Below are 16,908 nucleotides of genomic sequence, written 5' to 3'. Positions count from 1 at the left end.
TGGGTTCACAGCCAGCCTCAGCTACTTAGTGAAGCTTTCAACAAATTAGTGAGACCCTGTTTCAAAATAAAAAGAATAGGAGCCGGGCGTGGTGGCGCATGCTTATAATCCCCGCACTTGGGAGGCTGAGACAGGAGGATTGCACAGGTTCAAAGCCAGCCTCAGCTACTTAGTGAGGCTCTCAGCAACTTCGTGAGACCCAGTTTCCAAATATATTATAAAATAGGGCTGGGGTGTAGCCTGGAAGTAGAAAGTCCCTGGGTTCCACCCCCAGTACCGCAACCCCCAAAAAATAAATAAAATAAATAAAAAGAATAAAAAATAGGCCTGGAGATGTAGTTCGGAGGTAGAATCCCCTGGGTTCAATTCCCAGTACTCCCAAAAAATATATAGAGAGAATATTTCCATCACCCCATGAAATTCCTCCAGGCCTTCTTCCACAGTAGGCTGTGATGTTTATTATAGTTAAATATTAAGTGTATCATTTATTAATGTTTAAAGCTGATGTAATTGAATCATGAGGGTTGTAATCTCAGTAGTGGACAAATCTGTTTTAATGGATTTATCTGGGTGATGACCCAGGCCAGTAAATTGTGGCTGGGGGTGGTCCCTAGGGTGTGGCCTTGGGGATCATATAAACGGTTCCTGCTCTCCCTGCTCTCTCTCTTGCTTCTGGCCTCCATGATGTGGGGAGCACGGTGGGTGTGCTGTCCTTCTACCCACCTCCTGCTGCCATGTCCAGAGATCTGTGGTCCCCAGCCTCATATGGAACTGAGACTGAAGCCATAGGAAAATAAATCTTTCCTGTAAGTTACGTGGTCAGTGTGCCACTATTGTTGGAATTGCTCCGGTATTAATTTCCAAAATGTAAAAGGCAGAGTCCGGGTGCTACACAAGCACTCAGGCAGGGAGGGACAGCAGCTGTTACACTGCAGAGCTCCCCTCTCTTTCTGCCTTTTGTTCTAATGATTAACGTATAAGAATGTAAAGGAAATCCCAGTACTTGGAAGACTGAGAGGGAGGATCACAGTTCTCAGACAGCCTCGGCTACTACTTAGTGAAGCCCTTTACAACTGTGTCAAAATAAAGAATAAAAAATAGGGCTGGGCCAGGCGTGGTGGCGCATGCTTGTAATCCCGGCGCTGAGACAGGAGGATCACACAGGTTCGAAGCCAGCCTCAGCTACTTAGTGAGGCTTTCAGCAACTTATTGAGACCCTGTTTCCAAGTGAAATATAAAATAGGTCTGGTAATATAGCCCAGAGGTTAAAAAAAAAAAAAAAAAGGCCCCTGGGTTCCACCCCCAGTACCAAATATACATATATATATATATGTGTGTGTGTGTGTGTGTGTGTGTGTGTGTGTGTGTGTGTGTGTGTGTGGGGCTGGGGATGTAGCTTGGAGGTAGAAAGCCTCTGGGTTCTATCCCCAGTACTTAAAAAAAAAAAATGTAAAGGAAATTAAGACCTTAGAAGCCCTAGACACAATTGAAGCCTTTGGCCTTAGAAATACAAAGAGGCAATGAAGCCGGGCGTGGTGGCGCACGCTTGTAATCCCAGCATTTGGGAGGCTGAGACAGGAGGATGGCGATTCATGGCTAGTCTCAGCTATTTAGTGAGGCCCTTTGCAACTCAGTGAGACCCTGCTTCAAAATAAAGAATAAAAAATAGGGCTGGGAGTGTAGCTTGGAGGTAGAATGCCCCTGGGCTCCATCCCTAGTACTGCAAAAAGAAAAAAAAAAAAAAAAGAAAAGGAAAAAATACATAGAGGCAATTAGCACCTCTCTGTTTACCTCCTCTTCTTTGTGACCTGGCCTGGGTATAGGAAAAGTAAGCTCTATGTGCTGCTTAGCACCCATAGTTGACAAGCAACCAATACAGCCCAATACAATGGTGGTGGAAACAAAATACATTATTGACCCTTGCCCTGTCTAGGGACAAAAAGGCATCAACTACCTAAAAAAATAAGATACTGGCCCATTGCCTAGGTAAAACTGGTAAAAACATATCAATAAAAATATGTATTTAGCCGGGCGTGGTGGCGCACGCTTGTAATCCCCGCGCTTGGGAGGCGGAGACAGGAGGATGGGGCAGGTTCGAAGCCAGCTGCGCTGGCTTAGGAGACCCTGTTTCCAAATAAAAGTATAAAATAGGTCTGGGAGTGTAGCCCAGAGATAGAAGGGCTTCCAGGAACCCCAGTACCACCAAAAAAAATTATTAATGCTGCACCAAGCTATTAGTTTTAATTTCCCTATTCAACGTACACATTCTAGTTGCACAGAGGGAAAGAGCCCACAGTGCTGTTACAACCACAGTCAAGTCCTTGGATTATGGCTGTGAGGATGCTGACCAGAACAATGGTGAGCATGTGTTTATCTTATGTCTGGCTGGCTTCATTCACTTAGCCTAATGTTTCTGAGGTTCAACCTTGCTATTATATATTCCTTTTTATTGCTGAGTAGTATCTACTGTATGAAAGCATAACAATTTGTTTAGCCATCTTGCTTTAACGAACATCTGGATTGTTTCCAGTCTCTGGCTATCAAAAATGGCACTGTTAGGAATATACTTGCACAAGTCTTTTTGTGTAAATATGGTTTTATTTATTTTGGATATCGAATATGTTAAGAGTAGAATTGCTGGTTCATAGGGTAAGCCTAGGTTTAGTTTTTGTTGTTGTTGTTGTTGTTGTTGTTGTTGTTGTTGTTGTTTTTGCGGTACTGGAGCTTGAACCCAGGGACATTCTACCTCCAAGCTACACCTCCAGCTCTATTTTTTATTCTTTATTTTGAAACCGGGTCTCACTGAGTTGCAAAGGGCCTCACTAAGTAGCTGAGGCTGTCTGCAAACCATGATCCTCCTGTCTCAGCCTCCCAATTGCTGGGATTACAAGTGTGCACCACCACACACAGCTGGTGTGTTTGTTTGTTTGTTTATTTATTTATTTTTCAGGTCTGGGGATGGAACCCAGGGGTATTCTACCTCTGAGCTACACCTCCTGCCATATAGATAGATAGATACATTTTTTTTTTTTTTTCGGTGGTACTGGTGGTGGAACCCAGGGGCTTTCTACCTCTGGGCTATACTCCCAGACCTATTTTATATATTATTTTATATTTTATTTGGAAACAAGGTCTCACTAAGTAGCTGAGAGCCTCACTAAGTAGTTGAGGCTGGCTTCGAACCTGTGCGATCCTCCTGTCTCTGCCTCCGAAGCACAAAGATTACAAGCATGTACCACCATGCCCGGCTACATATATTTTTGAAACAGGTTCTCACTAAGTTGCAGAGGACCTCACTAAGTAGCTGAGGCTGTCCGCAAACCATGATCCTCCAATCTCAGCCTCTCTGATGCTGGGATTACAAGTGTGTGCCACCACGCCAGGCTGGTGTTTAACTTTTTAAAAGTTAAAAAAAAAAAAAAAGCCAGGCGTAGTGCTGCATACTTGTATTTCCAATATTTGGGAGGCTGAGACTGGAGGATCACTGTTTGCAGACAGCCTCAGCTACTTAGTGAAGTCCCCCTGCCCACACAATTTAGTGAGACCCTGTTTCAAAATAAAGAATAAAAAATAGGGCTGACCAGAACAATGGTGAAGATCCTTTTGGATCTGGGGGTGTAGCTTGGAGGTAGAATGCCCCTGGGTTCCATCCCCAGTACCAAAAAAAAAAAAAAAAAAAAAAAAAAAAAATATATATATATATATATATATATATATATATATATATATATATATTGTTGGGGATGTAGTTTGGAGGTAGAAAGCCTCTGGGTTCAATCCCTTAGTCCTGCAAAAAATAAATAAATAAATAAATAATAAATAAATAAAAGCACAAATGTAGCCGGGCATGGTGGTGCACGCTTGTAATCCCCGCGCTTGGGAGGTGGAGACCGGAGAATCGCGCAGGTTCGAAGCTAGCCATGATGGCTTAAGAGACCCTTTTTCCACATAAAAAAGTATAAAAATAGGTCTGGAAATATAGCCCGTGGGAGTGTAGCCGGAGGTAGAAGGGCTTCCAGGAACCCCAGTACCACCAAATCAAAAAACTATAAAAAATAGGTCTGGGAGTGTAGCCCGGAAGTAGAAGGGTTTCCAGGAACCCCAGTACCACAAATAAATAAATAAATAAATAAAATAAAATAAAATAGGTCTGGGAGTGTAGCCTGGAGGTAGAAGGGTTCCATCCCCAGTACCACCAAAAAAATAAAAAATAAAAAATAGGGCTGGAGCTGTAGCTCTGAGGTAGAATGCCCCTGGATTCCATCCCCAGTACTGGAAACAAACAAACAAACAAACAAACAAAAACATTCCAACCAACCAACCAACCAATCAAAACAAACAAAAATACCCAAAGTTTGCCGGGCGTGGTGGCACAGGCTTATAATCCCCGTGCTTGGGAGGCGGAGACAGGAGGATCGTGAAGGTTCGAAGCCAGCCGTGCTGGCTTAAGAGACCCTGTTTCCAAATCAAAAAAGTATAAAAATAGGTCTGGGAGTGTAGCCCGGAAGTAGAAGGGTTTCCAGGAACCCCAGTACCACCAAAAAAAAAAAAAAAAAAAAAAAAAGAAAAACCCCAAAGTTTATTTCAAGTTACAGAAAATACACAAACTAAGACAAAAAAAAAAAAAAAATGAACTGATTTTGTTTTGAGAGCAGGCAATGGAAGTGCTCCGCCTGGCACCAATTTGAGTTATTCAAGGGCTATTGTGCCGGTATTCGAAAATTGCTCTGGTATTGATTTCCAATAAAAATGTAAAAGGCAGTCAGAGCCTGAATGCTACTACACAGGCCCGGAAAAACACAGCTTTGCTTGTTACACTTTACAACTCCTCCTCCCCTCTCCTTTGCCTTGATGTTAACCCATAGTAAGAACGTAGAGGCAATTAAAGCCTTTAACCTTAAAAATATATAGAAACAATCAAAAGCCTTAAGATCACAGTGACTGCCTGGCACATCTTAAAGCCATAAAGGTAGCAAGAGCCTCATGCCTTGCTCTTAGAGATTACACACAGCTGCACTGTCTGCAATTAGTGTCTCTGTTTTCCTCCTTTTCTTTTGTGACCCAGCCTTGGTACGTGAAATGTAAACTCTAGGTGTTACTCCAAAGCACCCATAATCGATACGTAATCAATACAGCTTGATACAACAGAGGTAGAAAAAGACACAGGCTCGTAATCCCAGCATTTGGGAGGCTGAGACAGGAGGATTGAGGTTCAAGGCCAGCCTCAGCTACTTAGTGAGGTCCTTTGCAACTCAGTTAAAAGGGGGGTTTCTTGAGAGAAAACCCCGGCGAGACCTCAGGAAGGGGAGTAAAAGGTTTATTGGAAGCAGCAGGGAAGGGGGCAAGGGTGGCTGAACACCCCCAAAGGGGCTGGAACTCTGGGTCCAGCAGCTGCCTTCAGGACAATACTTGAGAGTAGCCCAAGCCGAATTGTCTTCAGGTGCAGGCTGCTTTCTTCCGGAGTCCATCCGGAATAGAGAACTCCGGGGTCCAGTAGCTGCCTTCAGGGTCACTACCCGAGTGTCGCCGGAGCCAAGTGCCCATCAGTTGCAAACTACTTTCTCCCAGAGTCCACGCGATCTGCCAGAAAAGAGGTACAGGTCACCCCTAGGCCTGGTCAGCCATGATGTCCAGCAGAGGCCCTCAGGTCACTACTCGAGAGTCCACGTGCCCTCAGATGCACTCTGCCTTCTCTCAGGGCCAACACGACCTGACCTGCGAGAGAGAGAACAGCTCCCCAAAAGGGGAGGGGCTCCGAGCAGGAAAGTCCGCCTTTTGCCATCTGACTGGCCGATGCCTGACCGCTTGCAAGTCTGTTTGTGGTTAGGGTGACTTTTGGGATTCCAAGGAGAATTTGCATAGGGCATTTGCAAGTCCTTTGAAGGGTCTCCTTTCAGGAATGCCAGACTTGCTCGGTGGGTTTGTTGATTAGGAAACTCAGGATGGCTTTGTGAAGCTCTGGCCTTCTTATCTCTGAGCCTTTGGAGTTTCAGGCATTTGTCGCCCCTCAGGAAACTCGGGAAATTAACTTTTTTCTACCAAGGCCTTTTCCCTATCTGCCTATTTCCTTTCTATCTCCTCATCAGTGAGACCCTGTTTCAAAATAAAGAATAAAAAATTGGGCTGGGGGTGTAGCTCAGAGGTCGAATGCCCCTGGGTTCCATCCCAAGACTCACAAAAAGAAAGAAAGAAAGAAAGAAAGAAAGAAAGAAAGAAAGAAAGAGACAGAGGTAGAAAAAGATAGATTATTAACCCCTGTACTTAAAAAAACAAGGCACCACCTACCTGGCTAGGAAATAAGTTAGGAAGCCCATTGTCTTGATAATGCTGAGAAGAATGTACCAATAAAAACCCTGTATTTAAGGGCCAGAGTCAGAGAGGGGGGCAGGGTTCCATTTTTGAGCTCTCCAGCGTGTCTTCCAGGCATACTGCTGTTCTCATCCTTTTCTATTTCCTACCGACTTTGTAAATAAAGATTTGTTTAAGCTGCAACCAAGCTATCAGGTTTTTTTTTTTTTTTTTTAATTGGGGATGGAACCCAGGGGCATTCTACCTCCGAGCTACATCCCCCAGCCCTATTTTTTTATTCTTTATTTTAAAATATATTATTATTATATTTTTTGGTGGCACTGGAAGTGAAACCCAGAGGTTTTCTACCTCTGGGCTATACTCCCAGATCTAGTTTATATTTTATTTGGAAACAGAGTCTCACTAAGTTGCTGAGAGCCTCACTCAGTAGCTGAGGCTGGCTTTGAACCTGCGGGATCCTCCTGTCTCAGCCTCCCGAGCGCGGGCATTATAAGTGTGCGCCACCACGCCCAGCCTTTATTCTTTATTTTGAAACAGGGTCTCACTGAATTGCAAAGGGCCTCACTCAGTCATAAGTAGGTGAAGCTGGCCGTGAACCCCAATTCTCCTATCTCAGTCTCCCAAATGCTTGATTTTCCTTTTTTTTTTTTTTGCAGTACTGGGGATGGAACCTGGGGACATTCTACCTCTCAGCTACACTCCCAGCCCTTTTTTTTTTTTTTTTTTTTTTTTTTTTTGGCACTGGGATGGAACTCAGGGCCCTTCTTTTTTTTTTTTTTTTTAACTTTCTAGCATTACATTTATCAGGGAACAGAACTTGGGCACAAGGTAGGAAGGGTTGACTTTTGTGGGGACAGCAGCAGAGGAAAGAAGTAGTTGGTGCTTTAAGGAAGCATTGTGCACTATTTTACAACTGACAGATGATCATCTTTTACTTAAGACATCAGAGTAGTGGCTTTCACTGGTCATGAAATTTGCGTAGCACCCTAAACTTGTATTTCCCCAAAAGGGGAAATATTGGTTAATAGTAACTCCATACAGAAAGGCAGATGCCAGCAAGCAGGAACGTGGCACATGCAGACGGCGTGAATTCTGCAGTCATGGAAGCCGGGACGTGTTCGTCTATCACATGGCCCTCACAACCAGGCACAAAGGCCTGGGGGAAGCAGCGGAGCTGGCCGCGCCAGCACTTGCACAGGGAACACCTCCTGGGCAGCCAGGTGCCATGCCGCAGGGACCCGCAGTTCTCTCTGTGCACGTCGTACTCACAGTTGCGTCCGTAGAAGGAGGGGTGGCAGGCGCAAAAGGACCCCAGGATGCAGGTGCCGCCGTTCAGGCAGCAGGTCTTGTTCAGCTCCTTACCTCTGAAGGCCAGGTCTCCCGGAGGCGGAGGCGGAGGCGGGTGCGCGAGCTCCTGGTGGCCCAGCCCAGCAGCCGATTTCCAGCTCAAACGCGTTGGAGAAGGCCATGATCAGAATCACACTGGAGAAGTTCTCCATCATCCCGCCCTCCACAGTTCCTGAAAATGTGGAGGAAAGATGTCAGCGGTGGTTTTAATTCACAAAGCCATTGCCAGAAGCGATGAGGGAATTGTCTCCTAGAGTGAGAATGGCAACTTTAGGAGCATGGCAGAGGGATGTGCGCAGAAGGTCTCTGCAGAAGCGAGCTGAGGCGGGGGAAATGGGCGCTCCCAGCCCTAAGGTAGGCTTTGACCTTGAGCTAGGGACTTCTGGGACCCTCCTCCCCAACTCAGGGCCCTTCTACCTCTGGGCTACATTCCCAGACCTATTTTATATTTTTACTTGGAAACAGGGTCTCACTAAGGTGCTGAGAGCCTCACTAACTAGCTGAGGCTGGCTTCGAACCTGTGCGATCCTCCTGTCTCAGCCTCCCAAGCGTGCGCCACCACACCTGGCCCTATTTTTATTCTTCACTTTGAAATAGGGTCTCACTGAGTTGTAAAGGGCCTCACTAAGTAGCTGAGGTTGGCCACTAACCACAATCCTCCTGTCTCAACCTCCCAAGTACTGGGATTACAAGCGTGTGCCACTCTGCCTCGATCCTGTTTTATTTTGAAAGGGAGTTTTGCTAAGTTTCTGAGACTGGCTTCTATAAGAATTTGAAATGTCGCTGCGGGTTCTTGTTCTTAGCTAGTTTAGAAAAAGTAACCAGAACTACACTGCTGCAAGCTTAAGCAAAGTTTTATTATTACAGGTAAAAGGGGGGGGGGAACAATCAAAGAAATACATCGGAGAAACGCACTGGAGTGCCTTAAAACTAAGATACTGAGGTCTCTGAACACATAACATTTTGTGTGTGTGTGTGGTACCGGGGATGGAACACTGGGCCTTCTACCTCCGGGCTACACTCCCAGACCTATTTTATGTTTTATTTGGAAACAGAGTCTCTTAAGCCAGCTGAGGCTGGCTTTGAACCTGCGCGATCCTCCTGTCTCAGCCTCCCAAGCGCGGGGATTACAAGCGTGCGCCACCACGCCCGGCAACACATAACATTTTTTATAAGAATTCATTATTTTTTTCTCCCATCCTGCTTAACCAATAGTCCTCTTTTCTCCAAATGCAGGCGTAGGCCCACCAGTTATCTTTGCTGTGTAAGCCTTTTCTGTGAGATCACTGATCAAAATGTGTTATTTGGTAGCAAGGTCAGGGGCTACATGGTACATGCCTGTTTTGAAGTTTAAGGCATGTATTGTCCACCTGTGTCCTTGGTGAGTTCTCAGCCTTTTCCTCTCTCTGTCTGTTAGAAGTTACTTATTATGTTTAAAATGTGTTTTATAAAAAGAAAAGAAAGACACAGAAATATAGTCTTTTAATGTATGGAGGTTTGGAGCTATAATTATTGTGCATAATTAGTAATTAATATTGGGTAATATAGCATGCTTTTTCATCTTTTAACTTTAGTCTAAACTATTGTGAGAATCTATATAATTATTTTTCTAAGTGTAGGTGTTAGTGTTTTAACATTCAGTGTTCAGCTGGGCTAACAGCCAACTTTTAGCTGACCAAGGTCAATCCTGGCTGCAGCCCTTGGCTGACAGCTTAAAGACAGAGAAAAGAAAAGCATTTTATTGTTTTGCCTAGGTATAAAAACGTGTTCTTATTAGAAACGAATACTGCCCTTACTAGCAATCAGTATAGGCTCAATCCCCATCAGTCCCCATCAGCTTCAAACCTGTGCTTCTCCTGTCTCAGCATCCTAACGATGAGATCACAGGTGTGTGCCACCATGCCCAGCTAGTCGGCTGTCTTCTTTTTTTCTCTCTTTGTTTTGTAGTTCTGGGGATTGAGCCCAGGGACATTCTACCTTCAAGCTACATTACTGGCCCTATTTAATTTTTTATTTGGAAACAGGGTCTCCCTGAGGTTCTGAGAGCCTCACTTATTTTCTGAAGCTAGTTTTGAGACTGCGGTCCTTCTGTTCTAGCCTCCCAAGTACTGCAATTACAGGTGTATGCCTATGCCTGGCTTGTGTGTCTTCTTAATATTGAATTTAAGAACTCCTTATAGATTCTGTAAGTGTCTTTTGTAAGGTATATGTGCAGGATATATTTTCTCATAGCCTGTGCCTTGTGCACTGGGTGTGTGTGTACATGTATACTCCTGGGAATTGAACTCAGGGATGCTCATATACCATGTGCACTCCCAGCCCTTTTTGTTTTTATTTGAAACACAGTATCAGTAAATTGCCAAGACTGGCCTCCAGCTTGTGATCCTTCTATCTCAGCCTCCCAAGAACTGGGATTACAGCTGTGTACCACTATGTCCAGCAGCTTTCTTTCCCTCCCTCCCTCCTTCCCTTCCTCCCTCCCTCCCTCCCTTCCCTCCCCCTCCCTCCCTCCCTCTCTTTCTTTCTTTCTTTCTTTCTCTCTTTCTTTCTTTCTTTCTGTGGTACTGGGGATGGAACCCAGGGCCATTCTACCTCCGAGCTATATTCTCAGCCCTATTTTTTATTCTTTTTATTTATTTATTTATTTTGCAGGTCTGGGGATGAAACCCAGGGGCATTCTACCTCTGAGCTACACCCCCTGCCCTATTTTTATTCTTTATTTTGAAACCGGGTCTCACTAAGTTGCAGAGGGCCTCACGAAGTAGCTGAGGCTGTCCACAAACCGCGATTCTCCGGTCTCAGCCTCCCGAATGCTGGGATTACAAGCGTGCGCCACCACTTCCGGCTTATTCTTTATTTTGAAATGGTCTCACTGAGTTGTGGAGGGCTTCACTAAGTTGCTGAGGCTGGCTGTGAACCTGTGCTCCTCCTGTCTCAGCCTCCCAAGTGCTGGGATTACAAGTGTGAGTCACCACGCACAGATTTTGCTATTTCCTTCCTTCCTTCCTTTCTTCCTTCCTTCCTCCCTCCCCCCCTCCCTCTTCTTTCTTTCTTTCTTTCTTTCTTTCTTTCTTTCTTTCTTTCTTTCTTCTTTCTTTCTTTCCTGCTTTCTTCATGGTTTTGGGGATTGAACCCAGAAGCATTCTACCTCCAAGCTATATCTCCAGCCCTTTTTAATTCTTTTTTTGCAGTACCTGGGATTGAACCCAGGGGTATTCTACCTCCCAGTTATACCCAGCCTTATTGATTGATTGATTGATTGATTGATTGAGGTACTGGGGAGGGAACCCAGGGGAATTCTACCTGCGAGCGACACCTCCAGCCCTATTTTTTATTCTTTATTTTGAAACAGGGTCTCACTGAGTTCCAAGGGGCCTCACTAAGTAGCTGAGGCTGGCTTCAAAACTGCGCAATCCTCCGGTCTCAGCCTCCCAAATGCTGGGATTACAAGCGTGCATCACCACGTGCCCAGCTCAGTTTTTGTTTTGAAACAGATTCTTGTTAGGCTGCAGAGAGTCTCGCTAGATTACCGAGGCTGGTCTTGAGCCTGTGATCTCCTGTCTCAGGCTCCCAAGTACTGGGATTATAGGTGTGTATCACTGAGCCTGGTTCTTTTGTCGTTTCTTTTTTTGACTTCTCCTCCTCCTCCTCCTCCTCCTCCTCCTCCTCCTCCTCCTCCTCCTCCTCCTCCTCCTCCTTCTTTTTGCTGTACTGGGGATGGAACCCAGAGTCATTCTATCTCCGAGCTACACCCCTAAACCTATTTTTTTATTCTTTGATACAGGGGCTCACTGAGTTGCAAAGGGCCTCACTAAGTAGTAGCTGAGGCTGTCCTCAAACCACAATCCTCCAGTCTCAGTCTCCCATATGCTGGGATTACAAGTGTGCGCCACCACGCCCGGCTTTTCTTTTGTCATTTCTTATTGAGATGGAAATTCAGAACTTTTGAAATTTCTGTGAGGTCCAGTTTTCAGTTCTTTTTATAGAAAAAGGCTTCTGTCTTTTACTTCTAAATTTTATTTTATTTTTTTATTTGGTGGTGGTACTGGGGTTCTTGGAAGCCCTTCTACCTCTGGGCTACACTCCCAGACCTATTTTTTAGGCTTTTGTTATTTGGAAACAGGGTCTCTTAAGGCAGCGTGTCTGGCTTTGAACCTGTGCGATCCTCCTTTCTCCGCCTCCCAAGCGTGGGGATTACAAGTGTGTGCCACGACGATGGCTATTCTTTATTTTTGAACCACATGTAAGTTTACATTTGTATAAGGCTTTAGAGTTTTCAGAGTGCGATGAACTTTCAGATATTTAATAAAGATCTAGAGTTGGACGTGGTGCTGAGTGCTGATGGTCCCTGCTGCTCCATAGGTTTAGGTAGGAGGATGGCTTGAGCCCATAAGTTCAAGGCCAGCCTGGGCATCACAAGACCTTGTCTCAAAAAAATAGAATAAAGCCGGGTTTGGTGGCACACGCTTGTAATCCCCGCGCTTGGGAGGCTGAGACAGGAGGATCGCGCAGGTTCGAAGCCAGCCTCAGCTACTTAGTGAGGCTCTCAGCAACTTAGTGAGACTCTGTTTCCAAATAAAATAGAAAAAAAAGGTCTGGGAGTTTAGCCCGGAGGTAGAAAGCCTCTGGATTCCACCCCCAGTACCTCCAAAAAATAAAAAAATAAAAAAAAATAGGATAAAGATCTTATAAACTAGTAGGAGACAAAGATATGTACCAAATAATACCAGGAAGCCAGCGGAGCATGTGCGGTAGGGTCCAGGAAAGTGCTGAGTACATCATATCTTGGCAACAACAGCTGAAAGGAAGCCCAGGGTGGTGGCAGGAAGTGGACACAGGCGGGGTGGAGGGTCACAGGATCCCGCGGTGTCCACTGTGACTTGGGGAAGCTCCTTTGTGTCCATCTGCAGAAGAGGAGCATTACTTCAGAGGTTATGGTGGGGAGCGCATCATCGATTGTACCTGCTTGCATAGATGATGGATGTCCTGGTATGCTGGGGCAACAAGGTGTCCTAAGCGCATGTGTGTTGGGGGAGAGAACTGAAGACCACCCACTCAAAACTTAAAAATGTATTATTAAGCAGGGTATGGTAGTGCACACCTATAATCCCAGTACTTGGGAGGCTGAGGTAGGAGGATCACAAGTTTGAAGCCAGCTTCTGCAACTTAGGGAAAGTCTCATGAATCCAGAGAGATCTTTGTTTTCAAACATATGAACAAACAGGGCTAGGGATGTAGATCAGAGGTAGAATGCTCCTGGGTTCAATTCCTAGTCAGACACACTCTCTCTCTCTCTCTCTCTCTCTCTCTCTCTCTCTCTCTCTCACACACACACACACACACACACACACACACACACACACACTTTTTTTGTGGTTCTGGGGATTGAACCTAAAGGCATTCTACCTCCAAGCTAAACCTCCAGCCTGATTTTATTTCTTATTTGGAAACAGGGTCTAAGTTGTGGAGGGCATAAATGTTGTTGTTTTTTTAAAAATTTTTTTGTGGCTTGGGGATTGAACCCAGGGCCATTCTACTCTGAGCTACACCCACAGCCCTATTTTTTTTTTATTTTTATTTGGAAACAAGGTCTTCCTATGTTGATGAGAGTCTCACTATTTAAGCTGAGATTGTCCTCAAACTTGTGATCCTCCTGTCTTAGCCTCCCAAGTACTGGGATTACCGGTGTGTGTCACCATGCCCAGCTACACACAAAGTATTATTATTATTATTATTATTATTATTATTATTATTATTATTATTATTATTATTATTATTAATTTTGGTGGTACTGGGGTTCCTGGAAGCCCTTCTACCTCCGGGCTATACTCCCAGACCTATTTTACTTTTGGAAACAGGGTCTCTTGAGCCAGAACAGCTGGCTCAAACCTGCTCGATCCTCCTGTCTCTGCCTCCCAAGCAAGGGGATTATAAGCCTGCGCCACCAAACCCGGTTATTATTATTATTATTATTATTATTATTATTATTTTCAGTACTGGGGATGGAACCCAGGGGCATTCTACCTCCAAGCTACACCCCCAACTCAAATTTTTTTTGTGTGGGTCTGGGGATAAAACTCAGGAACATTCAACCTTCAAGCTATACTCCCTGCCCTATTTTTTTATTCTTTATTTTGAAACCGGGCTTCACTGAGTTGCAGAGGGCCTCACTAAGTAGCTGAGGCTGTCTGTGAACCGCGATCCTCAGGTCTCAGCCTCCCAAATGCTGGGATTACAAGCATGTGTCACCACGCCCGGCCTATTCCCAACCCTATTTTTTATTCTTTATTTTGAAACAGGGTCTGAGTTGCAAATGGTCTCACTAAGTAGCTGAGGCTGTCCTTGAACCGCAATTCTCCTGTCTCAGCCTCCCAAATGCTGGGATTACAAGCATGTGCCAACCATGCCTGGCCTACAAAGTATTAAAGCTGAGTATGAGCCAGGCATGATGGCGCACACTTGTAATCCCAATACTTCAATGGTTGATGCAGGAGGATTGTAGGTTTGAAGCCAGCCTCTGCCATTTAGTGAGGCCCTCCACAACTTAGTGAGACCCTGTTTCCAAATAAAATCGGCCTGGTGGGGGGTATAACTTGGAGGTACAATGCCTCTGGATTCAAACCCCAGTACATATATCCAAAAACAAAACAAAAAAACAAAGCTGAATGTGGTTGCACATGCTTGTGATTCTAGTACTTGGGAGGCTGAGACAAGAGGAGTAAAGCCAACCTCAGCAATTTAATGAGACCTTGTATCAAAATAAAAATTAAAAAGGGCTGCAGGTATAGCTCGGAGGTAGAATGCTCCTGGGCCAATACTCAGTACCAAAAATTAAAAAAAAAGTATTTTTTAGAGGCGAATGTAATTTCAGTAACTGGAAGGCTGAGACATCAGGATTGGAGGTTTGAAGCCTCGGCAACAAGACAATTTCAAAAAAAATAAAATAAAAGGGTTGAGAGCATATCTCTGTTGTAGAATACTCCTGAGTTCGGTCCCAGTAAAACATCCACATACGTAATTCTGTTCAAACTTCAAACATATGAGCTTCTTCTGTATGGCAGATATTATTCTAGCTGCTAGGGTACACGGGAACGTAAGTACTGAGGCAGAGTCCAGCAGCAGCAGATCCCTCCTAGGTCCTTGGCCGTGGCGTCTGACATCAGTTATCAACCTGCTCCCTTGGCGTGGCTGGGCATCAGGGGCAGGTGGTAGAGATCTCTCTGCAGTCATTCTCCTGCGCTTTTGGTTCCAGCAAGAGCAGGACGTTTACAGCTGTTTGACACCTCTCCCTCTTGCTTTTACCACAGTCTTTCTCCTTTCTGGGAATAGTCAGGATACTTGCTCCCAAGGGCCAGCAGTGGGGCTCAGGTCCTAAAAGCTCCAGAGCATCCGCGGGAGCTCAGCGTCAGCGCAGAGCCTGCCCGGCCTCCAGGTGGCAGCCTGCAGACTGTGCGCGCTGGTGAGCAGCTGGTGGGATGGTAGGCGGGTGAACGAGGGGGACCTACGAGTGGGAGAAGGGGAGTGAAGAATGAGAATGCCACAGGGCATGGTGGCGTACGCTTGCAATCCCAGCTCTTGGGAGGCTGAGACAGGAGGGTCGCGGAGGTTTGAAGCCAGCCTCAGCTACTTAGTGAGGCTCTCAGCAACTCCGTGGGACCTTGTCTCCAAATAAAATATAAAACAGGTCTGGGAGTGTAGCTCAGAGGTAGAAAGCCCCTGGGTTCCATCCCCAGTACCACACACACAAAAAAGAATGAGAATATGCGGGTGATTGGCGGGCGAGTGAATGTGAGCAAATGTATAAGCGAGTACCGAGCAATGGGCGACCGACTGGGCGATCGGGGTGACCGAGCGCGCCGAGCGGGCTGCAGCCGCGGAGTCTCAGCGCGCCCGCAGGTAGGAGATTGCCCGCCGCGCCCGGCCACGTGGCTGGGGCTGGCCGGGGCGGGCCGTGGGCGTGGCGCGCCACCCGAGGGGCGTGGCCTCGCCTCGATTGGGTGAGACGGGGCAGGGCGAGGGGAGGGCCACGCCCACGGGGGCGGGGACAACGGTGGGCGGGATGCGAGCGGGCGGGCGGCGGGCGCGGGAGGAAGTCACGTGTGCGCGCGGGCTCACATGACTGGCCGCGCGATGGACCCGCTGCCCGCGGCGGCAGTCAGGGCGGCAGCTGAGGTGGAGGCTGACGAGGAGGCGGATCCCCGGGCGGCAGGTACGGCGCTGGCGGCCGCGGCTCCTCGGCGCGAGCCCAGGCCCTCCGCGGGCTCCGCGGCTTCCCGCTCGCGGCCTTTTCCGCGCTCCTTCCCGCGCCCGGGGCCACCTGTCCGGGGCCACCCCTGCCTGGCCCGCGAGCCCGCGTCCCGGCTTCTGGGGACCTTCCCGGGTCCCGCCCTCCCCATCGCGGCCCGGGCCGCGGCGGCGTCCCCGCGCTCGGTGCCCAGCCCGGGCCGGCGGTGGCAGGGAGGGGTTCCCGCGGCGCCCCGGTGTCCTCCCAGCGTGCAGAGGCGCGGCCGGCGTCGGGGTGTAGGTGCGAGCGTGGCGGGGCGCCCCTCGATTCGAGTGTCCTTCCTGTGCCCTCCCCTCTGTGGAGACGTGGTAGGTGGCTCCTGGTGAGGGGCACTGGCCTTGGCGGGACCCGAGGCGGGGTTGGCAGGCGTCGCCGAGGAGGTGATGGTGGTCCAGATGAGTTCTGGAGGGCGGGGCGGCGGGCTCGTTCCCCGCGAGCTCCGGGGCGGGGGGTGGGGTGGGGGGAGTGGCGCCGAAATCCGGGGAGGGAGGGCATGGTTGCATTTGACTGCGTCAACTGGTGGAAAGACCGCACATCTAGGCAGAATGCCTCTCCAGATTGGTCTTTAGTTTTTCCTCTGGCTTGTGTCTGGGTAAGGGGAAGCATGTGACAACGCCTCTTGGGTAGAACATCGTGTTCTGGAGGTCACATGTTGGAAGCCCAGCCTGGACCCATTGATACCAAGGCCCTAGGCTGGACCCCTTCCCTGATTCACTTCCGAACGCGAGGCTGTGACTGGACTGGAATGTCGATTCTACCCGATTTGTAAAGCTACTCAGAGTGGCCAGAGGGGATTGGTGGTGGTGGTGGTTCTGAGCTTGCTTTGCAAGTATAGGGAGTGCTATAAATGTTTCATACAGGACTCACCTAAAGGTTGTCTTTCTGGTGTGATTTGCTGGCAGCCTGAGCTCTGGACTCTCCAGAGCCGCCTTCCCCTCCGTTTGACTTTACCTGGAATTTCCACAGGT

General features: G+C 47.3%; 2 protein-coding genes across 2 annotated transcripts in view; one reads left to right on the top strand and one right to left on the bottom strand.

The window, feature by feature from the left end:
- Nucleotides 1-7,330: 7,330 nt before the first annotated feature.
- LOC308269348 (putative protein CRIPTO3) lies at nucleotides 7,331-7,808 on the bottom strand (the record flags this gene model as incomplete). The annotated part of the gene is given in 2 exon segments (XM_080704702.1): nucleotides 7,331-7,744; nucleotides 7,746-7,808. Coding segments are annotated over 2 exon segments (477 nt in total).
- A 7,963-nt stretch (nucleotides 7,809-15,771) lies between these two features.
- SNX8 (sorting nexin 8) overlaps nucleotides 15,772-16,908 on the top strand; it is a gene marked incomplete at both ends in the record, with an annotated part of 60,412 nt that continues 59,275 nt past the window's right edge. The window contains one exon of the mRNA XM_080704279.1: nucleotides 15,772-15,865. Coding sequence (XP_080560405.1) covers nucleotides 15,772-15,865 — 94 coding nt within the window. The remainder of the gene's footprint in view (nucleotides 15,866-16,908) is intronic.

The sequence above is a fragment of the Muscardinus avellanarius genome (assembly GCF_963383645.1).
Source record: "Muscardinus avellanarius genome assembly, chromosome: 10".
Taxonomy (NCBI): Eukaryota; Metazoa; Chordata; class Mammalia; order Rodentia; family Gliridae; genus Muscardinus; species Muscardinus avellanarius.
The sequence above is the reverse complement of the archived record's forward strand: the minus strand, read 5'-3'. Positions and strand labels throughout refer to the sequence as shown.